This window comes from Chenopodium album, chromosome 19 (genome assembly GCF_948465745.1).
Source record: "Chenopodium album chromosome 19, dcCheAlbu1.1, whole genome shotgun sequence".
NCBI classification, from domain to species: Eukaryota; Viridiplantae; Streptophyta; class Magnoliopsida; order Caryophyllales; family Amaranthaceae; genus Chenopodium; species Chenopodium album.
In genome coordinates, this window is record NC_137852.1 from 17,939,551 (window position 1) to 17,965,059 (window position 25,509).

The 25,509-nt window shown below is 33.1% G+C and overlaps 2 protein-coding genes across 2 annotated transcripts in view; both read left to right on the forward strand.

Moving 5' to 3' along the window:
• Positions 1-15,862, forward strand: part of LOC145594135 (uncharacterized) — a 42,062-nt gene extending 26,200 nt beyond the window's left edge. The window contains exon 2 of the mRNA XM_081650470.1: positions 15,566-15,862. Within this exon, the coding sequence (XP_081506596.1) occupies positions 15,566-15,862 (297 nt within the window). The remainder of the gene's footprint in view (positions 1-15,565) is intronic.
• Positions 15,863-21,700: 5,838 nt separating this feature from the next.
• LOC145595360 (uncharacterized) lies at positions 21,701-23,806 on the forward strand. Its single transcript, XM_081651758.1, has 2 exons — positions 21,701-22,076; positions 22,578-23,806. Exon 2 carries the CDS (start codon positions 22,578-22,580, stop codon positions 23,634-23,636), a length of 1,059 nt encoding a protein of 352 aa, XP_081507884.1. The 5' UTR covers positions 21,701-22,076; the 3' UTR covers positions 23,637-23,806.
• Positions 23,807-25,509: the final 1,703 nt, after the last annotated feature.

A 25,509-nucleotide genomic window follows, 5' to 3' on the forward strand; every position in this document is an offset into this window, starting at 1 on the left:
GTGTTTTGGTTCACTTTCACTCCATTATTATGCAATTTTTGTGTATTCTATGCTTCACGGGTTGTTCGTGGTTTTTGTTGAGTTTTTAGGCCTAAAGACGACCAAGTGAAGCCTATGGATGATGAACCAAGTTTGAAAGCAAGAAGATGATGGAAAGAAGCCAAGGCAAGGGAGCCAAGTCAAGAAAAAGAAGAGAGCTGCAGTGGAGCGGCCTCTCCAAAGAGTGGAGCGGCCTCTCCAGGTTAGTGGAGAGGTCTCTCCACCCCGTTGATGTAGCTACTGCCTTCCTTGGTAGTTTCGAGGAATTTTGTGAGGAGAGGCCTCTCCAACATCGTGCCGCGGCCTCTCAACCTGGAGCGGCCTCTCCACCTATTTGGAGAGGCCTCTCCGCCTTGTTGCTGAACATTCTGCCGTCTTGGCAGATTTGAAAGAAGAAGTGAGGAGAGGCCTCTCCAACATTGTGCCGCGGCCTCTCCACCTGGAGCGGCCTCTCCATCTTTTTGGAGAGCCCTCTCCACCCTGCTACAGAGCATTCTGCCCCTTTTGTTCCCCAGTTTGGAGCGGCCTCTCCAAGACATGGAGCGACCTCTCCAATCCTATGGAGCGGCCTCTCCAGGCCTTGGAGAGGCCGTGCCCGATAGGTTATGCGGGTTTTTATTACGGAGTTTACTATGTAATTGGGGGATATAAATAGCTTTTGGGGGCTCATTTGTATGGAGCTTCTTCTCTCCCAACTCCTTGAGGCTTATCTTCTTAATTAGTTCATAGTTTTCTTCTCCCTTAGCTTAGATTTCCAAAAACTCGATCATTTGTAAGAATTATTTGAAGTTTGTTCTATCAATTTCAACAACAATTATTCTCAACTTTGGAGCATCAATTAGTAATATCTTTCTCTCTCCTTTGCTATTTAATTTTCTGATTTTATCTTTGATTAATCTTAGTTGTTTCTTAACCTTTGTTAATTGTTCTTGCATGTTCAACCATCCTTGTTTAATCTATTTCCTAGTTTAATTGAATTCATGTTAACCCTAGATTTAATTGCTAGTTTGTTTTTCACCATGATTTGTGAGTAGTTAATTAGCTAGGGTTGGGTGAAGACCCAACCAAGCCATGGTTTGATTGATGTTTGTGCTTGCATGTTCATTTTGGGTTGATGATTGATTGTTAAAGATTTGGTTAATTGCATGTGTAATTGGATGGCCACTTATTGCTCATGTATTCAATTATATGCTTGCATTGAGAGATGGAGTCTAGTTGTGAGCCTTTTCTTATATGATTATGCTAAATTCCTCTTGATTAAGGTTCCTTGTTTGAATGATGTAGTAGTCTTAGTTGCAATAATTAGGTGAGAAATCCCAATTGCTTATGCCTTAATGCTTTCTTGGACCGATCGAAAGACAACCCCGAGTTAGTAGTCTACTTCCCATCATTAAGACTTGGTTGACCTATCTTGTTAGTTGAGTTTGGTTTAGGAATGCTTAGTGTTGTGGCTTCGAAAGAAGGCAATGTTGATTGTCCTTTCTATCACCCAATTTGTGTTCATGCTTGCCTATTATTTTGATCCATTGGTTTGGTTGGCGTCGATTCCCATTTCCCCTAGTGTTTGTCTCCATAGTAGTTATCTAATCAAAACCCCCAATTTGTGACCGAACTAGATTGCAATCGTTTCATACTCTTGGTGTACTTACCCATTCCCTGTGGATACGATCCTCTACTTACCCTAGACTTGTCTTAGGTTGGTTTAGGTAGAAATATTGTTTGGCTTTAGGGTGATTGTCCAACGACCGATCTTTCCCTACCACTTGTTAATGGTTTATGATATACGTTGGTTTGTATTTTTTTATTGTTTATTTAAATTACTTAATTTTTTTAAAAAAAACTACTAAAACATGCTTTAATTTTATGATAAATTCCAATATTTTTAGTCCCTTTGATTGAACCATGGACATAATAACCCTACATATGCAAAAAATATTATAAGTTAAAATAATATTATTCAATGAATTTAGAACGATAAGTATGATCAAATTGAAAAAATAAAATTTAAGGCATACCTCTTCGTCAATTAAAATCATGTCGAAACTAATCAAACTATATATTATGTTTTCGAAAGTTCAAAACATCAAAAAGCCTTGATACGCGTACTTTAATTTTCCAATCATTTTTGGAAGAATTAAGTTCTCGAATTGACGAAGTAGACCTAAGAAAACAATGCAATGATAAAAAGTAGTTAAAATAATATTACCAATAACTACAATTTGAAAAAAAAAATTGAGTTTAAGGAAACGTACATTTTCTTAAACCACAATATAAAATCCTAAATTGCTTTGTATGAAGTATTGTAAGATTCTTTGGTGGTGCGTGGATTAAATTAATGCTTATTTAAGAAATTACTGCCCAGTATTTCCCGTGAGTTATTTTTTTTTTTGGTTTGTCAACCTCACTCGGTCATTATAAATTTATAATTACATTAATTTCAAAGTATTCCCTTCATTATTTTTTATCTTTTTACTAGTTTTGTGACCCGTGCGATGCCCGGGTTGTTTATTGAATTTGAAGAAAAAATTTTAATCTATATGTCAAATTTTAAAATATATCATTGATACAAAATTAGTAAGGAATTGATGTGCTTTTGTGATGATTTTCTATCTAGTAGGCATGTAATGACTAAAAATAATGTTGGTGGTGTTCGATTTAATTTAATGCATTAAAAAAATAAAAAATTAACAAAGAATAAACTAAATAAACTATGTCCACATGGTCAACAAAAAACTGTATAACTTTTATTCACCCATTTGATCATTTAATACATGAACATTATTGTATAATATTGTAGATTTCAAAGTATCAACTCGAGGCATCGCTCGTACCAAATACTACTTTTAAATTTTATTAAAAATCATCATAGTGGATTTAAATAAACTAGGGAGTATAGAGCCCGGCCGAACAAATTATCACAAAGAAATTTTCTTTCATTATTTTTATTTGCAACAATTTGACTTTAACGCTTGTTGACAATTAACTTACGAAGTTTAATGTAACACCCTAGAAATTCCTTTCCTTTAAAATACCTGTTTTGCTCTTTTAAAAACTCGAAATAGGAAAATCTAAGACATTACCGCCACCGTGAAAACGGCTAAGGCAACTATCAAAGACACACGGCAAGTCTATTTTAAAAACAGTCAAAACGAGTTAACTCAAAAGGTCAACCAAACGAAAGTAAAGTCAAACCAAAGTCAAACGAAGTCAAACGAAGTCAAACAAAGTCAACCTACAACTTGGAACCATTGTAGGCCCTTAACAAAACCAAACCAACTTCAAAACTTTGTGTTAGTCTCATAAACAATAATATCATAAAAAATAATTAAAGCAGTAAACACATCATAGGGACTTAACAAAATGACTTGGAACCATTGTATGCTAGTTTTAAAGTTGCTTTGGTTTTGTTAAGGGCCTATGATGAATAATAGCATGATTCGCTCTTCACTCATTGCCCATCATGAATATGCTTCATTACCTGAAAAACTTCTCTCTACTTGTTTCCACTACTCTCCATTAAAAATGGGTCATCATAGGGCCAAGGTAAAGACTAGGCCAACAAATACACAAACACACAATCAGCAAAGCTGAGTACATAAGCGTATTTAAACACACTAACATGCTATCACCTATCAACACACAACTTACCTCGTTGCACCTGTTTACAAGCACGCAACATACAACAAAACTTCTCAAATAAGAAACTAAATAATTTATTTCGTATTGATTACGCATCGAACGAGTTTCCCCCCCCCCCCCACCCTAACTTGCCACAATAAAGGGGTACTAACACGGGAGCTAACCGTGCTAGTATAAAATAACCACTCGTAAGTGGCGGAATTCCTGTGCATAGTAATAAAAGGAATGTACAGTGTTCTATACTCCAGTAGAAGTTATGGTTAAATATAAAAACCCCCATAACTCCCCCCATATGTTCATACTCAAGGTGTATACGTTCAAAGAGTTTTAGTGCGTTATCTCTTTCACTTTATGTTATTTACATATTATATATTAAACTTGGTGATGACTCTCAAACCATTATCATTCAATCATAATAATTATTCAAACAATCAAACATACCAATTTAATTCTTGAATAATTAGTGACCACATAATATTTAATGTTGAACCCTTTTTAAATCTACCTCGGTGTCAAAGACACCTTAAACGCATAAAGCGCCACAAAATCCTATCCCTCAGTGTTGAAAACACATTAAGTGCACTAAGGCACCAACATATAATTTAATCCTCGTGTACAAAGACACTTCAATAGCCCTTTCCTCATGCTTAAAGCATTAATAAAAATTATATGAACCATAATAAATTCCCTTTTAATATTCCAAACCAAATTAAACATTTAGTTTAATTAAACATGCTTTCTATCATGCCATAAATAAAAGTGTGGTTCATATTCAACATGCCAAACTATTATTTTCCAATCTATAATCCATCACAAATAAATCATGCTTCATAATTCAATCATCAACATCAACCAAATCACAATTTCCAATCATAATCTAGCATGATACTACTTGTAATTAATTAACTAAATCTAGCATGCTACTACATCATCAAAAATATGCTAAGTATGCGACGTACCTTGAATACGATCTTAGAATCGCCATGACTATGCGAAATCACTTAATTGGAAATCTCCTACAAATCAAAATTATAAGGAGGCATTAATATCTACTCCACAAAAATTTTCAGCAATATATACTCTTATTAAACCACTCATAATTTAATTAAAACAAGCTGAAAATTAATTTAAAACCTCATATTTAAATCCCAATTAATGGATAATCAAAATTCCTTCAAGAAACTTAACTTTTAGCATACTACCAAAAATTCTAGCAATATTAATTCATGAAAACTTGCTGTAAATATGTTTTAAAACACCCAAAATAAGGATTTACAACATCCATAATCAAATTCCATCATAAAACATTAATTTAGAAACCTAGGGTTTTCAATTTGAGGCTTTTTAATTAAAATCAAAATCTGAAAATTAATTTACATACTACTTATAATCAAACATCATAATATCAATCACAAAACTCATATTTAATAATTAAATTTAGGGTTGAAGCCAAAAGAAATAAAAAGAACAAATTTTATTTTTTTTTCGAAAAAGAGGTGGCCGGACAGCAGGTGTAATACCCTGTATTTTAATACGTATTTTCTAATTAATTAATTAGGAATTATTTTATACAAAGGGTATTTTAGTAAATTTATTATTTAGAGCCAAAATAATATTTGAATTTTGGCGCCAAAAGTATTTTGAAAAATAATCATTATTTTGGATAAGATTTATTATCCATTTATCTTATTTTAAAAACCGGATTATTTACATATTACGGATATTTTAATTAAAGCAAAATAATATTTTATTAATTATTTTAGATGGCCAAAAATTCCCAATATTTAGCTAGGGATTTCGGATTTTCCATGTATGGAAAATCTGATTTTTCTTGGTTATTTATTGGTGAATAATTGGTATTTAATTAATTAATTATTTAATAATTTATTCTATATTATTTATACAATTATTTATTCCTTAAAACCGAGCAAAATCTTCCTAAATAATCCTAGAGAAATCCAAATATCTGAGCTACGGGAAGCTCAAGATTTTCGGCCCTCTCAAATTATTTTAGGGGGATTTATTTTGGTAAAATTGTATTTTTAATTATCTCCCAAAATCTCTTATTTTCCTTAATTCTATTTCTCCATCTTTTTAATATTTGATCATCAAATTCTCTTGCCTTTTATTCTTCTTAATTATTCCCCAAGTAATTCCAATTTCCTTATTATTTTTCTTGACAAACATACCTTCCATATTTAATTATACACAATCACCTTAATATCAAAACCGTCCTTAATTCTTTTACTCACTTCTCCAAGTAATCCCTTAACCCCTACTTATCATAATTCTTCCTACATTTTCCTACCATAATTCATGCTTACACTAGCCTATAAATACCCCTTCAATTCATGATCAAACCCTCACTCAAATTCTCATAATTCTCTCTTATTTCTCTCTCAAATTCTTTTCTTATTTTCATTGCTCCTCCTTGCGCACCACCACCTCCATCGTGCACCACCTTCTCTCCGACCGCCATTGCCGCCGCCCTCACCCTTCCGGCACCACCTGCTGCCGCCGACAACCCTTGCCACCACCTTTTCCCTTCTATTCCCCTTGGTTTCTTATCTTTTCTTCTTCTTTTCTCTTATTCAATTAATTATAATTATTATGGGGGATTTATAAAAAAATTATTATGAGTAGTTTTAATTATATAAAATCAGATTTTTAATGATGGTTATGATAAATTAATTTAAAAGGTTCATGTACACTAGTTGGGAGGTTTTTAGCTTAATTATTTGTGATTTATTTGTTAACCTTATATTAATTAAGGTTATATTTATTTGTAGGGTGTGTTCGATCAAGATTCTTGAGGTTCCTTTTGTGTGATTTTGCTAAGCGAGGATCAAGGTACGTTAGGTGGTTAGATACCTTGAAAGAGATTGATTTGAATGAGCATGTTTGAATGATTTCTTATGATGATTGAATTAAATTGAATTAAATTATGATTGATGAAATAAAAGCATGTTTAAATAAATTGGTTTTAATAAATAAATTGGAGTGTTAATTTTATATCATGTTTTAAATAAATTAATTATTATTCATGTTTAAAAATGTTTGATTCTGGAAGCATGTTGAATTTAATAAAAAGAGTTTGAATTATTATTTTAAAGATTGGAATTATTGGATTTAAAAAGGATTTATTGAATCATTGAATTATTATTGAATTAATAATGCTTACAAGCATGTTAGTAATCCCACTATGCGCATTTGGTTTGTTGATAAGGCCTTGGATTTTGTATGACCGGGTCTTTCCTCAAGAATAGCCTTGTAACATAAGGAGACTAGCTTGGGGGGTGTGCAAACTTGGGAGAGGAATTGGTTTTTAAGTAATTGGAATTGGTTTTATTGAATATAAATATTGGTTATTGAAATTGGTTTTGGAATTATGAGTTGGAATTATTGGTTTAATTATTGGAATGGATGGAATTGATTTCAAAAGCATGTTTACGAATAAGTTGAGTTTAATTATCTTGCACTTATCGTACTTAGCATATTTTGCTAACCCGTACTTCTTATTTTGTTTTGGTTCGCCCTGTTTACCGTAATGGTAACCAGTGTTGACTAATTTCAGGTGGAGTCAATAATTGAGCATTTGGAGTCCCGGGAATGGTTTCACCTAGATTAGGGAATGTTGGTCATTGTATTTATTTTGAGTACTCATGACAATGGTTACTATTTTAGTATATTATTAAAAATATAGAAGAGTATTGAAGTTTCCTCTACAAAGTATTGGTTTATTTAGTAAGTTTGAGTAGCCTTGCGTAATCACGCGGCAGTAATACGCCTAAATCTATCTCTACTATATAATTATACGTATTATACTAGTATTTCCGTAGAGGGAGATTTGGGGGTGTTACAAAGTGATATCAGTTTTCAAGGTCCTAAAAGATTAAAATTGGAATAATAATTAAAATGGTGGGTAAACTAAAGAAGGGCATATAGGATAGATAGAGTTTCGCATTGTGTGAAGAGTCAAAAGCTTTATTTATTTTTTATTTAAAAACTATTTTCCTATTTGTGGAAAGATGAAGGAGAAAAGGATTCTCGAGTTCTCTACGGAGGCCTATAATGGGTACGACTCTCTGTCTAGGAAAGGCTCGACTCAACGTCGTAGGTAACTTTCATGGGAGACGCGGTCTTGACCGTCCTTTAATCTTGATTCAAGTACATATTTAATATTTTTGAAAATAAAAAGAATTGAAATTATTTGAAACTTGAGTATGCGATTATGTGTGCATCAAAGTTGGTGTTAAAATACCTTAGGGTATGGTCAAGAGGTCCAAAATTTTGGAGTTATTACCCATGGTTGGGTGATCTTGAGTTATGCTTGGTTGATTGAGATGTGAATGCTTATTGCAAATGGATTTTGAATTGAATTGTTTGTGTGATTTTGCATTTAATTAATTATTTTTCAATTTGAGGCTTTTTAATTAAAATCAAAATCTGAAAATTAATTTACATACTACTTATAATCAAACATCATAATATCAATCACAAAACTCATATTTAATAATTAAATTTAGGGTTGAAGCCAAAAGAAATAAAAAGAACAAATTTTATTTTTTTTTCGAAAAAGAGGTGGCCGGACAGCAGGTGTAATACCCTGTATTTTAATACGTATTTTCTAATTAATTAATTAGGAATTATTTTATACAAAGGGTATTTTAGTAAATTTATTATTTAGAGCCAAAATAATATTTGAATTTTGGCGCCAAAAGTATTTTGAAAAATAATCATTATTTTGGATAAGATTTATTATCCATTTATCTTATTTTAAAAACCGGATTATTTACATATTACGGATATTTTAATTAAAGCAAAATAATATTTTATTAATTATTTTAGATGGCCAAAAATTCCCAATATTTAGCTAGGGATTTCGGATTTTCCATGTATGGAAAATCTGATTTTTCTTGGTTATTTATTGGTGAATAATTGGTATTTAATTAATTAATTATTTAATAATTTATTCTATATTATTTATACAATTATTTATTCCTTAAAACCGAGCAAAATCTTCCTAAATAATCCTAGAGAAATCCAAATATCTGAGCTACGGGAAGCTCAAGATTTTCGGCCCTCTCAAATTATTTTAGGGGGATTTATTTTAGTAAAATTGTATTTTTAATTATCTCCCAAAATCTCTTATTTTCCTTAATTCTATTTCTCCATCTTTTTAATATTTGATCATCAAATTCTCTTGCCTTTTATTCTTCTTAATTATTCCCCAAGTAATTCCAATTTCCTTATTATTTTTCTTGACAAACATACCTTCCATATTTAATTATACACAATCACCTTAATATCAAAACCGTCCTTAATTCTTTTACTCACTTCTCCAAGTAATCCCTTAACCCCTACTTATCATAATTCTTCCTACATTTTCCTACCATAATTCATGCTTACACTAGCCTATAAATACCCCTTCAATTCATGATCAAACCCTCACTCAAATTCTCATAATTCTCTCTTATTTCTCTCTCAAATTCTTTTCTTATTTTCATTGCTCCTCCTTGCGCACCACCACCTCCATCGTGCACCACCTTCTCTCCGACCGCCATTGCCGCCGCCCTCACCCTTCCGGCACCACCTGCTGCCGCCGACAACCCTTGCCACCACCTTTTCCCTTCTATTCCCCTTGGTTTCTTATCTTTTCTTCTTCTTTTCTCTTATTCAATTAATTATAATTATTATGGGGGATTTATAAAAAAATTATTATGAGTAGTTTTAATTATATAAAATCAGATTTTTAATGATGGTTATGATAAATTAATTTAAAAGGTTCATGTACACTAGTTGGGAGGTTTTTAGCTTAATTATTTGTGATTTATTTGTTAACCTTATATTAATTAAGGTTATATTTATTTGTAGGGTGTGTTCGATCAAGATTCTTGAGGTTCCTTTTGTGTGATTTTGCTAAGCGAGGATCAAGGTACGTTAGGTGGTTAGATACCTTGAAAGAGATTGATTTGAATGAGCATGTTTGAATGATTTCTTATGATGATTGAATTAAATTGAATTAAATTATGATTGATGAAATAAAAGCATGTTTAAATAAATTGGTTTTAATAAATAAATTGGAGTGTTAATTTTATATCATGTTTTAAATAAATTAATTATTATTCATGTTTAAAAATGTTTGATTCTGGAAGCATGTTGAATTTAATAAAAAGAGTTTGAATTATTATTTTAAAGATTGGAATTATTGGATTTAAAAAGGATTTATTGAATCATTGAATTATTATTGAATTAATAATGCTTACAAGCATGTTAGTAATCCCACTATGCGCATTTGGTTTGTTGATAAGGCCTTGGATTTTGTATGACCGGGTCTTTCCTCAAGAATAGCCTTGTAACATAAGGAGACTAGCTTGGGGGGTGTGCAAACTTGGGAGAGGAATTGGTTTTTAAGTAATTGGAATTGGTTTTATTGAATATAAATATTGGTTATTGAAATTGGTTTTGGAATTATGAGTTGGAATTATTGGTTTAATTATTGGAATGGATGGAATTGATTTCAAAAGCATGTTTACGAATAAGTTGAGTTTAATTATCTTGCACTTATCGTACTTAGCATATTTTGCTAACCCGTACTTCTTATTTTGTTTTGGTTCGCCCTGTTTACCGTAATGGTAACCAGTGTTGACTAATTTCAGGTGGAGTCAATAATTGAGCATTTGGAGTCCCGGGAATGGTTTCACCTAGATTAGGGAATGTTGGTCATTGTATTTATTTTGAGTACTCATGACAATGGTTACTATTTTAGTATATTATTAAAAATATAGAAGAGTATTGAAGTTTCCTCTACAAAGTATTGGTTTATTTAGTAAGTTTGAGTAGCCTTGCGTAATCACGCGGCAGTAATACGCCTAAATCTATCTCTACTATATAATTATACGTATTATACTAGTATTTCCGTAGAGGGAGATTTGGGGGTGTTACAAAGTGATATCAGTTTTCAAGGTCCTAAAAGATTAAAATTGGAATAATAATTAAAATGGTGGGTAAACTAAAGAAGGGCATATAGGATAGATAGAGTTTCGCATTGTGTGAAGAGTCAAAAGCTTTATTTATTTTTTATTTAAAAACTATTTTCCTATTTGTGGAAAGATGAAGGAGAAAAGGATTCTCGAGTTCTCTACGGAGGCCTATAATGGGTACGACTCTCTGTCTAGGAAAGGCTCGACTCAACGTCGTAGGTAACTTTCATGGGAGACGCGGTCTTGACCGTCCTTTAATCTTGATTCAAGTACATATTTAATATTTTTGAAAATAAAAAGAATTGAAATTATTTGAAACTTGAGTATGCGATTATGTGTGCATCAAAGTTGGTGTTAAAATACCTTAGGGTATGGTCAAGAGGTCCAAAATTTTGGAGTTATTACCCATGGTTGGGTGATCTTGAGTTATGCTTGGTTGATTGAGATGTGAATGCTTATTGCAAATGGATTTTGAATTGAATTGTTTGTGTGATTTTGCATTTAATTAATTATTTTTCAATTTGAGGCTTTTTAATTAAAATCAAAATCTGAAAATTAATTTACATACTACTTATAATCAAACATCATAATATCAATCACAAAACTCATATTTAATAATTAAATTTAGGGTTGAAGCCAAAAGAAATAAAAAGAACAAATTTTATTTTTTTTTCGAAAAAGAGGTGGCCGGACAGCAGGTGTAATACCCTGTATTTTAATACGTATTTTCTAATTAATTAATTAGGAATTATTTTATACAAAGGGTATTTTAGTAAATTTATTATTTAGAGCCAAAATAATATTTGAATTTTGGCGCCAAAAGTATTTTGAAAAATAATCATTATTTTGGATAAGATTTATTATCCATTTATCTTATTTTAAAAACCGGATTATTTACATATTACGGATATTTTAATTAAAGCAAAATAATATTTTATTAATTATTTTAGATGGCCAAAAATTCCCAATATTTAGCTAGGGATTTCGGATTTTCCATGTATGGAAAATCTGATTTTTCTTGGTTATTTATTGGTGAATAATTGGTATTTAATTAATTAATTATTTAATAATTTATTCTATATTATTTATACAATTATTTATTCCTTAAAACCGAGCAAAATCTTCCTAAATAATCCTAGAGAAATCCAAATATCTGAGCTACGGGAAGCTCAAGATTTTCGGCCCTCTCAAATTATTTTAGGGGGATTTATTTTAGTAAAATTGTATTTTTAATTATCTCCCAAAATCTCTTATTTTCCTTAATTCTATTTCTCCATCTTTTTAATATTTGATCATCAAATTCTCTTGCCTTTTATTCTTCTTAATTATTCCCCAAGTAATTCCAATTTCCTTATTATTTTTCTTGACAAACATACCTTCCATATTTAATTATACACAATCACCTTAATATCAAAACCGTCCTTAATTCTTTTACTCACTTCTCCAAGTAATCCCTTAACCCCTACTTATCATAATTCTTCCTACATTTTCCTACCATAATTCATGCTTACACTAGCCTATAAATACCCCTTCAATTCATGATCAAACCCTCACTCAAATTCTCATAATTCTCTCTTATTTCTCTCTCAAATTCTTTTCTTATTTTCATTGCTCCTCCTTGCGCACCACCACCTCCATCGTGCACCACCTTCTCTCCGACCGCCATTGCCGCCGCCCTCACCCTTCCGGCACCACCTGCTGCCGCCGACAACCCTTGCCACCACCTTTTCCCTTCTATTCCCCTTGGTTTCTTATCTTTTCTTCTTCTTTTCTCTTATTCAATTAATTATAATTATTATGGGGGATTTATAAAAAAATTATTATGAGTAGTTTTAATTATATAAAATCAGATTTTTAATGATGGTTATGATAAATTAATTTAAAAGGTTCATGTACACTAGTTGGGAGGTTTTTAGCTTAATTATTTGTGATTTATTTGTTAACCTTATATTAATTAAGGTTATATTTATTTGTAGGGTGTGTTCGATCAAGATTCTTGAGGTTCCTTTTGTGTGATTTTGCTAAGCGAGGATCAAGGTACGTTAGGTGGTTAGATACCTTGAAAGAGATTGATTTGAATGAGCATGTTTGAATGATTTCTTATGATGATTGAATTAAATTGAATTAAATTATGATTGATGAAATAAAAGCATGTTTAAATAAATTGGTTTTAATAAATAAATTGGAGTGTTAATTTTATATCATGTTTTAAATAAATTAATTATTATTCATGTTTAAAAATGTTTGATTCTGGAAGCATGTTGAATTTAATAAAAAGAGTTTGAATTATTATTTTAAAGATTGGAATTATTGGATTTAAAAAGGATTTATTGAATCATTGAATTATTATTGAATTAATAATGCTTACAAGCATGTTAGTAATCCCACTATGCGCATTTGGTTTGTTGATAAGGCCTTGGATTTTGTATGACCGGGTCTTTCCTCAAGAATAGCCTTGTAACATAAGGAGACTAGCTTGGGGGGTGTGCAAACTTGGGAGAGGAATTGGTTTTTAAGTAATTGGAATTGGTTTTATTGAATATAAATATTGGTTATTGAAATTGGTTTTGGAATTATGAGTTGGAATTATTGGTTTAATTATTGGAATGGATGGAATTGATTTCAAAAGCATGTTTACGAATAAGTTGAGTTTAATTATCTTGCACTTATCGTACTTAGCATATTTTGCTAACCCGTACTTCTTATTTTGTTTTGGTTCGCCCTGTTTACCGTAATGGTAACCAGTGTTGACTAATTTCAGGTGGAGTCAATAATTGAGCATTTGGAGTCCCGGGAATGGTTTCACCTAGATTAGGGAATGTTGGTCATTGTATTTATTTTGAGTACTCATGACAATGGTTACTATTTTAGTATATTATTAAAAATATAGAAGAGTATTGAAGTTTCCTCTACAAAGTATTGGTTTATTTAGTAAGTTTGAGTAGCCTTGCGTAATCACGCGGCAGTAATACGCCTAAATCTATCTCTACTATATAATTATACGTATTATACTAGTATTTCCGTAGAGGGAGATTTGGGGGTGTTACAAAGTGATATCAGTTTTCAAGGTCCTAAAAGATTAAAATTGGAATAATAATTAAAATGGTGGGTAAACTAAAGAAGGGCATATAGGATAGATAGAGTTTCGCATTGTGTGAAGAGTCAAAAGCTTTATTTATTTTTTATTTAAAAACTATTTTCCTATTTGTGGAAAGATGAAGGAGAAAAGGATTCTCGAGTTCTCTACGGAGGCCTATAATGGGTACGACTCTCTGTCTAGGAAAGGCTCGACTCAACGTCGTAGGTAACTTTCATGGGAGACGCGGTCTTGACCGTCCTTTAATCTTGATTCAAGTACATATTTAATATTTTTGAAAATAAAAAGAATTGAAATTATTTGAAACTTGAGTATGCGATTATGTGTGCATCAAAGTTGGTGTTAAAATACCTTAGGGTATGGTCAAGAGGTCCAAAATTTTGGAGTTATTACCCATGGTTGGGTGATCTTGAGTTATGCTTGGTTGATTGAGATGTGAATGCTTATTGCAAATGGATTTTGAATTGAATTGTTTGTGTGATTTTGCATTTAATTAATTATTTTGCATGTGTGTGTGAAACATGTGGAAAAGATTGATGAAATGAGACACAATTATTTTGACATTCATTACTTGAAAGATAGTGGAGTCACAGTTAGTGATTTCATGACTGGAATTTGTACTTTGGCCTTGACCCTAAATAAACTTAATTAAATAAGTTTTATATACAATTGGGCATGGGTCGTGCCACGTGCCGTGCCGGCGTGCCGACGACCGTGCCGCCCGCCGTGCCCGTGTCGGATTTTAATTTGTTATTCACGGCACGGCCCACAAGTGGGCCGTCGTGCCGTGCCGTGCCGGAGTCGTGACGGGCCCGTGCCCATCTTTATTTGTAAGTAACAAGGTTTAATGAGACATGATGATCTGATTAAACAAGGTGCGCTACAATTTAAATAGATATAATAAATCTAGTCGTACAATATCAAATCTTCTTTGACCATGATTTATAACTAAGATTGTTACAATCAAACATTTAGCCCACCGATTCAATTTCCCTGCCATATTCCATGATTCTTGTTCATCTATTAATAATATCATAAACAAAGCCTTATAATGATGATAATTTATATGATAATCTATACAAAGATATCAATAATATCATAAACAAAGACATATAATAATTTTTTTTGAGGTGAAAGAGAGGGCCAAGCCCAAAATAGCAGAAAATGAAAATAAAAACACTCAAAAGAAGAAGGCACATAAACTAAGCAAAAATAAAAGGGAAAAATTGAAAATAATAATCTCACCTTTCACCCATCTGCTCAAAATAATCCCACCTATTCGAATTCTAGAAATAATCTCACCTTGTAACCCCATCTTCCCAAAATGAACCTTTTTCATTTAATCACCGAATCTTTTGAATTAATACCTTACACTTTCGGTTTCTTTCTCTCTCCTTCCGAAATTGAAAAAATACCATTGGAGGCATTAATCACCATAACTCCTCTGCTCTCCCTCTCTGCATTTTCTTTAAATTTGCCCCCCTCCCTTCATTTTTTTTTTCAGAATTTCTCAAATCTTCACTTGCAAGCTTTCTCCTTTCTCTTTGAATTATCAATGGCAAGTCATCTTTCAATTGGCTCTTCCTCAAGGTCCAGATCAAGGGGTAAGTCAGGTAGTCCCTTGGGTCCAGTGTACTGCTACCACAATGGATTGAAGTTGCTCCTATGAGGACGGTGAAGTATGATGGGCCAACAGTGGGGAAGCGCTTCTATGGTTTCTCGTACTGGCCGATAAGAAAGTTAGGTTTTTTTAATCTCTGTTTTTGATTTTTTTTTTTTGCAAATTAATTTTTTTGCACTGTAGCAGAGCCCTTGTGGCTTCTCCAAATGGGTTGATGAAGTTGATGATGTGCGTGAGCTGCAAACCCTAATTCTTGAGAGGGACACCACTATTGCTGAATTAGAGATGCAAAAAAAAGAACTAAAAGAGAAGATCGAGAAGTTGAAGGCTAAGAAGGAGGAGCTGCTGGAAGAAGTGGAGGAAATGGGCATAGCAACAACAGAGACTATGTTTGAGTTGAAGGAGAACAACAATGACAAGCGATTGATGCTGACTTTGGTCTTTTCTTGGGCCTTTTTTACTCTTGTGTTGTTGATGAAGTGAATCAACTAGTGTGGGTGGGGTCTGGATGTTTTTTTGGATATAAGTAGGTTGGTGGGTGAATGTTTTTGGGAAGATATGATGGTAGTTTATGCATGTTTGTCATCATGCTTTAAGAATGATGTATAGAAGTAGGTTTTTGGCCACTGACTCAATGTTATTGTAATCCCCCGTGATTTTGTAATTATTATAATTATATTTTATTATTAATTATATGATTGTTTTATGATAATTATATAATTTTATAAATTTTTGAAAATAATAAATTAATTCTAAGTTATTTAGTCATTATTCCCCATTATTAATAAAGAATACTAATTATTGTCAATAATCATTCTACCCATACAAATTAAGAGTCTAGTCCAAATTATCTCAAAGCCCAACTTTACATCTTATTTCTAACCTTTTGTATGTATTTGGGTCTAAACAAGTCTTCCTAATTTAATTTGAATTAGGAAACCCAAAATCCCACTTCTTATATATCATTTAAACCCACCTAAAATTTCCACCTTTTCACTCCAAAATCTCACGTAAAACCTTCTACTCACTGCTTTCCTCACTTTTTTCCCCTTGATTCACGATCTCTCAATAAAAAAAAGTCGCTGCTGCACACCACCGCTACTGCCGACCACCACCATCATATCGGTGCCGCTGCTGCCGCGCCTCCCTGCGCCACCACCAACAGGATAATCCGCCCCTTTCTCTCCCTTTAATTTGTTTTATTAAATTGATTCAAGTTTCAATCTTTATTTAATTTTTGTTCTTAAATTATTATTATGATTTTATTATGCATATGAGTTGCAAAAGATTATAAATTTTTGAATTTTGCCATGTTTAATTTAATGAATTTTTTTTTTTCCAGATTTCATTTGATTGAGAAATAAGAGTTTAAATCTTGGTTTTCATGATTTTTGTGTTAGTCAAATTACTTAAATATATAGTGATTATATTATGTTAAGATTATAGTTTTGATGCTTAAAACTACTTTTCAGATTATTAAAGTTTTAATCTTGGGTTTAAATTGTGTTGATTTAATGTGTTTCAAGTCTCCAATTTCATTAAGCAAAGGTTTTGGATATTTTGTGATTATAAAGTTGGGAGCTTTAAAGTTTGATTTCAAGAATAAACTTTTAGATTTTAGTTTATTGTTTTTAAAGCCTCTAATTGCATTGAATTGGTGAATATTTGAGTTTAAAGCTTACTAACCTAATATATGATGTAGGTAGTTTCAAATATTACTAAAATTTTGAGATTTCATGTATATAATAAATTTTCAGATTTTTATTCAACTTTAAACTTGCTGAAATTTCATGTATAAGGATGTATTTTAAGGTTTTTATGAAGGAAACTTAAAGAACTATGTATAAACATTTAATATTAATTAAAGGGAAGGTTTTAAAGTGTTGTTCAATTGGATTTGAAGGTTTTAAAGTAAGTTAGTATTGCTGTAAATTTGGTTGTTTGGGTATTGATTGAAATCTTATTGTTTGGTTTAGGAGAGGACTTTATAGAAGGTGATTTCTAGTTGGTTAAGTGGTCAACCAATTTGTTTCCTCAAAGTATGAACGAGTTACGAAACCTTGTCTTTATGTTTAGGGATGTACCGAGAACTTAGTATCATGTATAGAGAAGACTGGGCTAAATTGTTTGGTTATACATTGTGATTTTTGTATGTTGTGCACTATTCTACATTGCAAGTATTATTTATGCATTAATTATGCAAGATGCGCTTATAGGCAAAGGTATGTGATTTGGTGAAATGATTTATTTATTACTCGTTCATGATTATTGAGATAGAATGAGTAAAGGAAGAATTTAAGTCTTATAAGTCGAGGTTAAGATTGTGGGGTGCTTTATGCACTCAAGGTGTTTATACACCGAGGTAGTTAAAGGGATAAATAATAAATATTGCTTGCCACTAATAAATCAAGAATTGAAATTGGAAACTTGCTTTACTTGATTGAATTGATATTGGATTGATTGTATTGTTTTGTATACGAGTCATCACCAAGTCTAAACTTGTAAATCACGTAAAGTGCAAGATGGATGAGCAATAAAACTCTGGATTTGTGCACATCTGGAGTAATGACAATCAGGGGTTGGGGTACACGGGGTATTAGCCGTGCACTTTTCTAGAGGCCGTTTGATCTACGAGTCTCTTATTTCAAATACTTTAAAAAAAAACTAGGAGTTAGATGAGATCTCAAACTAGCTACGGTCACGGAGTCGCGTCCGTGGTCGTTGGATGTTTTATTGATGTTTCCGAAAGGAGGCATGAGGTTTTCTTTTATTGATGTTCCAAATGGAGCATGGGATGGACAACCTTGTCTATTGCTTAATCCAATGAATAAAATGAAATGATTTAACTACTATTAACTAGTGAAGTCTTAGAAAACCTAATAGTTGAGTCGTGTGTTGAGTCTATAATTTAATGATGCATGATGATTGATTATTAGTAGCATGTTGGGAATTTCTTATTATATTTCGCAGCTTGTATGTACTCAGCTTTGCTGATTGCGTGCTTTGTGTGTCTTTCTTTGGTCATGGCCTTCGCCTTTCAATGACCTTATGACGATCCAATTTTTACACTTGTAATATTGGGGAGCAGATTAACCACATGTTCTTACACATGCCGCATTCACATCTAGGTGGTGCGATTTTGAGTGGAGTGTTGGTTGCTTTTCACAATTTATTTTGCTACTTACTTTTGAAGTTATTTAAACTCGATTTCATTTTTATACTACTTCTATTGGTTTGAGTTTTGAATAAGGGCCTTAATGGTTCCAAGTTGTAAGACTTAATTTGGTTTTGTTTATTGGTTTTGAAACTTATTTATAACTGATTTAGTTTTTTTCGCTGCTACTTTCTGATATAGCCTTAACGTTTGAACACGTGGCGGTAGCACGCCGGTAATTCTCTTGAATTTTGTTCAGGGTACTTTAAGGTTTAAAGAGAGAATTATTGGGGTGTTACAGTTATGGAAGTAGGTTTTTAAGCTAGGTTGTGGTTTAAGTTAAGTTAATTAGTTTATGATCATGATTTGTAACAAATTGGTACCCTATGATGAATGAAATGATGACATATTTTGGAAAATTTTATGAGCTATACACCATTGATGTTCTGTTTGAACAAGAGGCTAAGACAAAATGCACAAGATTTGGACAACAATCAAATAGCATAAAATTGCATCAATTCATTTAGTTGACTATGTCTTTGAGAAGTAGAATACGATTACAAATGATTACTAATAAATCAAGGTCTAAACTGAAATTGTTCATTAACTAGAGTACTATTACAACTGAACTACTTTGCTGTCAAATAGCTAAACATCTAGGTGTTGGATGTGGACCCTTGGCTGAAGTTGTAGTTGAAGGTGGTGGTGAAGGCACTAACATCCTAAGGCTCATTCCCTCCTGGTGGCTACATAGACCAAAAACAAAACAAAAAAAAAAAAAATCAAACACAAAGTTAGCAATTGGAAACAGAACAGGTTAAAAAAAAAGAAGGTTAGAGTCAACACTTGTGTCTTACATTTGTGATACTACTTCCATCAGGTGTGACAAAAACACCAAAGCCTTGAGGCACTTGTGTCCTCCCTCCACCTCTTCTGCTACCCCTGTTGCTTCTCCCCTTGCCCCTTCCTGTTCTAGGGGTTGTATCACTTCCCATGCCACCTCCCCCTGCCTACCCTAGTGTTTCCCCTGCCTCCCCTAGTGTTTCCCCTACCCCTGTTGCTTGTTGTACCTCTATTGCTGCCACCCCCTCTAGTTACCACTCTACCACCTCTGCCAAGTCTTGATGGCTCTACAGTGGTTGTGTGATGTTCAGTGTTGTGAGGCACAATTGGTATCTCTGTTAGGATAGGTGTTTTCCTAGGTCTACCTCTAGGTCTTTTAGCAGGGGTTTGACGAGGCTCTCTTGTCAAAGCTTGAGGTGTTGGGCAACCCCTTTTATTGTGCCCTTTTCCCTTGCAGCTGGTGCATGTCATCTCCATCCCATGCTTGGTCAATTTTCCTGGCCTCTTGGGATATTCAAAGGGGTCTTTTCTTCTGTTTTTTCTAGGTCTATTGGGTTGAGTTTGTTTATCATCTGGCTTTTAATGGGCTGGGCTGCATTTCTGGCTCCAGTTTGTGAGGGTTTGACAGGGGTAAGCCAATCAAGGTCCTGCCCATCATGCACAACATACAACTTAATGCTTCTACTGCCACCCAAGATCTCCCCCATTGACCTCACCTCACTGTCATCATAAACACTCCTTAATCCACTCTCAAAATCTAACCTAGGGACATCATAGTACACCTTTAATATTGGACTATAATTACCACATTTTTCAACTAGCTCCTTTAAATAAAACCAACACAATTCATCACAATCCACTTCAAATGTCTTAGACTATCCCCCCCCCCCCCCAAATACACCCAAACATTCTTCTTTTTCTTAACGGCACCCCCATGAAAAATCCGCAAACAAACAAGTACCATTTCAATCTAAAATATGCAAATAAGGGAAATTGACGCAATTAGGGTTCAAAGACTACTAATAACACCAATTAAACTACAAAACTAACACCAATTCATCAACATGCAGCAGCTACAATCATAAATTTTCAACATTTAACCTAATTTGAACAGTTGCAAAAAAATTAGGGTTTGTAGAATTACCTCAATTGCACAATAACTTCCTCTCTTCGAGTAATCACAGTTCGTGACAAAAAGCATCGACCTCTGATTTTCTGTGGGTGGTGTTTAATACTCAGACAACAATGGAGGTTGGGTGGTGTTTCGCGTTTTGGTTAGTTGAAGATCGAAGGAGTTTAGGAGGGAAAATGAGGGAGAAAGAGGGAAAGAAGAAATAAAAAAAAGGGTTAACCTTTTCTCTAGGTTACCTGTAAAAAAGGTTCATTTTGGGAAGATGGGGTTACAAGGTGGGATTATTTCTGGAATTCGAATAGGTGGGATTATTTTGAGCAGATGGGTGAAAGGTGAGATTATTCTTTTCAATTTTTCCAAATAAAAGAAAAAAAAACCAAACAAACAGCTCCACGCCAACCTAGAAATATAATGATGAAATAATTTATCAAAAAAGACATATAATGATGATAATAATATCAAATACAAATCTATAATATACTTGCAAAGAGTAATGTACACCTTCAAGTACTAGTTGATTATCATTATATATGGTGAATGCATCAATTAACATCCACATTTTTGATATATAATTTTACTCAGATTTATGTACAAAGTAATTTAACCAGAGATCATTGTCATTTGATGTGACGAAAACCAAACTTGAATCAAATAATATTAACTTTGATACCCAAAAAAAATATAATAACAAAAAAAATAAATAAGGAAGAACATATACCTTAACAAATCAAAGAAACTCGTATACTTTTTTTCCTCCTTTTGATTCTCATTTAACATACGAAAGTATAAATTTAATTATGATTTTGAAAGAAGAAGATGGAGTAGAGAGTTTACATAGGGAGGAAAATATAAAGTTTTTTTTTTTTTTTTTGAAAACAAGGAAAATATAACGTTATATTAAAAAAAAATCAGGTAGAAAAATAAAGTCAAAAAAGATAAAACTTTTTTTTTGTTTTTATTTTAAAAAAGAAAGATAATACTAAAATATAAAACCCTCAGAAGTGTGAGATACTTTTTTTTAAGGGAAAAGGGAAACTTAATTAATTAATAAGAGTAACATTACAACAAAAGCCCAGGCAGTAGGAAAACAAAGGTACTGGCATACTGCTGGGAACCAAATCAAAGCAAACGAAACAAAAACAATTAAATTGAGAGTTTTAAGCCTCATTCCATAAGCATAGATGTTAATCAAACCAACTAGAACAGCAGGAATCCAAGACTTTGCTGCCTGCTGTGCTTCAAATGCTGCGAAGAAGGTCTTTTCCTTCTTCCCTCTCTCTCTGGCTCTCTTCCTTCTTCCCTCTCTCTCTGGCTCTCTCTTCTTTTCCTCCCCTCTCTATTACAATGTGTCCACAAATCGTCTGCCGGGACGGTTCCCGCTCATTTGCTGATCATATGTGCTCTCATAAGTATAAATTGTTTCATCACCATTTGATCTCATATTCTAAATCATTTCATCACAGAAATAGAAAATCATTTTACGTCTTCTTCTTTTTTTTCCCTTTTCCCCTCCATTCAAGCTCATTGGGGTTATTTCGAGCTCCAACCAAATCGCATCAAACACAAAGGTATTTTTTAAATTTTGAACAATTATTTGAATTCGAAAATTATTAATGGAAATTCTGATTTTTTTTTATGAATTCAGAAAAGGAGTTTTGATTTTTGTTGAATTTGGGAAATGGGGTTTTGAATGTTGTTGAAATTGGGTGTTATTTTTCGTTGTTTTCTTTGATAATACGAGCTTTGTCAGTGCTAAATTATTGTTTTCATTGTGTTTTCTAGGTTGGATATCTGTGTTGAGTTTGTGATATGTGGTTTTCATTTTGTTGAATTTGGGAATTAGGGTTTTGAATTTTGTTCACAATGAGAATTGGGGATTTCTGGGTGTCAGTTTTGGGTGATTGTTTGAGCGTTGAATGCTAGATTATCATTCTTGATGTGATTTCTGGGATGGGATTTTGGTTTGTGCAGATTTTTGGATCTGGATATTTCAACAAAATTTGGTTTTATAAGATGGTCTTCAACAAATTTTCCTAATTTTTTTTTTGAAAAAAAAAAATTATAAGCAGATGGAGGAAGGGGAGGGAGTGCGGGTGAAGACCACAAAAGCTCAGCAAGCTCAATATAAGCAGATGATGGAAGACTTTAATGAAATTTATGGACGGCAGAGTCTTACCAGCGTACAGAAGACAGAGATACCTAAAATATGTAACACAATCATGAGAGCTACTGGAAATTCTTGGAGAGTTGAGGGCAAGAGGCGTTTCAATCTGTATCGCGTTCGCAAACTGAACAGGAGAGCAGCACAACCTCAGACCACGCGTAAGGCTACAGCTGCACAACCTCAGACCACGCGTAAGGCTACAGCTGCACAACCTCAGACCACGCGTAAGGCTACAGCTGCACAACCTCAGACCACGCGTAAGGCTACAGCTGCACAACCTCAGACCACTGAAGCTGTAGAGAATGATGCTGGTGGTAGTGATTTTGAATCAGATGCAGAGAATGTGACGCTAGATAATGCTGTCAACAATGAGGTGGATAATGCTAGTGGTGATGCTGATACTGAAACAGATCCATTTGAGAGAGATGGTATGCCCTATCTCCGTAGGAACCCCTTGAGAAATGTTCGTAGGGCAGCACAACCTCGGACCAGGCCCTTGAGGAATGTTCGTAGGGCAGATAGGTTAGCACAGCCTCGGACCAGGCTTAATGATAATGCGACGCAAACAGATAGGGCAGCACAGACGCTGTCTCCCAGGCATGCTCAGCTTTCTAGGAGCCCTACAGGGGATATTCAGATGGGTGGTGAAGCTGAAGATGCAGAAGATGATGCTGGTGGTGGTAATTTTGAATCAGCTGGTGGTGAATCTGAAGTTGCAGAGGATGTGACGCTAGATAATGCTCTCAATAATGAGATAGATAATGTTCCGTTGAATGATGAGGGGGTTGTTTTCACAAGTTGTAGATTTGAAATCCTAGGTTGTGAGGTAAAGTTGGCTGAGGAGGCAATGCAAGCGCATGAAGTGATCTGCCCAAAACGTTGCTTTGGATGCCCGATGAATTCTTATGCATGTCCGTTGGCAAATATATCAACCGATGATATTGTTAAACTGTTTAGTTTATGAATTTCTGTTTCAAATCTGTTAGTTTTACCCACAAACAGAATAATTTTTACTATACTGTCAGATTTAGATTTAGATTCCAAGTATTGTAGTATATTACTGGAAGACATTGATAAGGGGTAATTTGTAAGTAATCGTTTTGGCGAGAAAATCTGTTAGAGTTTGTTTTTGTCCTTTTTCAGTTTGTTACAAAAGATGCTTTCCTTGGTTTGTGTGAGAAGTTTGTTAGAGCTATGGGCTGGTATAAAGCGTGACTAATTGTAACAATTAGAGCATAATGATAATCACAATCTTATCTCCTCTATCTTCTTCTTCACCTTCTCTCTATCTCTCTCCTTCCTTCTTCTATCTGCATTCTTCTGATTCTTATTCTGTTTCCGAATTTCCCCTGCTCTACTGGTGAGCTACTGTGAATTGCGAGCTCCTCCCTTATCAGACATTAAGGTAAATTTTTACAATTCTGGCTTTTGGGGATGGCCATCATTCACTGAAATTCAAGAAAATTTACCCACAAACAGAATAATTTTTACTATACTCTTTTTACTGATGTACATCAAAGAACAATTTTTATATTTACTGCAACTTTTTAATGCTTTAATAATTTAATTTTTTCCTTTACGGTTAATTATGAATTAATTCCTTTTTTAATTCTAATTTCTTTTTACAGATGCAGAGAGAAGATTCTCAACCTTTTCATTATGTCACTCAGATTAGAGATGATGATGATAATTATTAGTCTCAGCTCCCTTTGTTGTCTTTTGGGTATTAATGTAAGCATATCTCTTTTATAAATTTAATTTATTTCAAATTATATTTTGTCTGTATTTAAAGTAATTAATTATTGATAATGAAATTGAAAATCCCAATTTCATAAGATGAGAACATCCTCTTCATGGATGATCGGTCGAAATCTGATTTGCTTGTTATTTTTAAGAAGAAAGAGTAGATAAGTTTAAGAAGCGAGGCTAAGTTGAAGGGTTGATTCTCTATAGAACTTGAGGCGAAGCTTCTTTTTTTATCATTCGTATCAGAGGGTGGGTGATAAAACATGCTTTTTTACCATATGCATAAGAGTTGGAACATTGAGTTTTTTTTTTTTTTTTTTTTTTTTTTTTTTTTTTTTTGAGGAAGTGATTGAGGAAGTAATTGAGCAGCTATTGGGAATCTTTAAAGTTCAGTTGATGGTATGATAAAAGGATAAGGACATAGGCGGTGATTCTAATATATAGTCCTTGGGCAAAAAGAGGATAAGGACGTAGCCGGTGATTCTAATATATAGTCGATGGAGATCGAAAAGAGGAAGCTGGCAGAAAAAGCCTTTCAAAGTATGCATCCATTGTGGCAATTGTTGCGAGAGAAGTTAGACGCTGATGGGTTAAGGTTATAGTGGGCTAGAGAGAAGTTAGACGTTGCTGGTTTTAAAATTGCTTAGAACTTTTACTGTTAAGTTTGATTTTTCAGTTGGGATTGGGGGTTTGATTTGGGGATTCTTGAATTTTGTTAATTGGGTTTAATTGGAGGTTTATAATTTGATGGTTTATTTTAAAGGTTTCTGCTATGCTTCATCATTATCTTCATTTCCTTTTGAGATGGAGTTTCTCGATTTTTACCTTGCTTCAATGGCATAATTAATTTATTCATGGCTGATTTTGATGCTATATATGTTAGATTTTTAGTTATTGCTTTGTTTATTATAACTAATAATTGATATAAATATAGTTATTGAAGAGGTTATCTGCATTAGATATGGCAGTAGAAAGTACATTCTTTGCTCGATGATATTTTTTATGTTAAAAATTGATGATTCCGTAATGTGATCACTAAATGAATGATAAAAAATTTGAAACAAAGTGACCTGTGTTAGGTAGATTAGTTT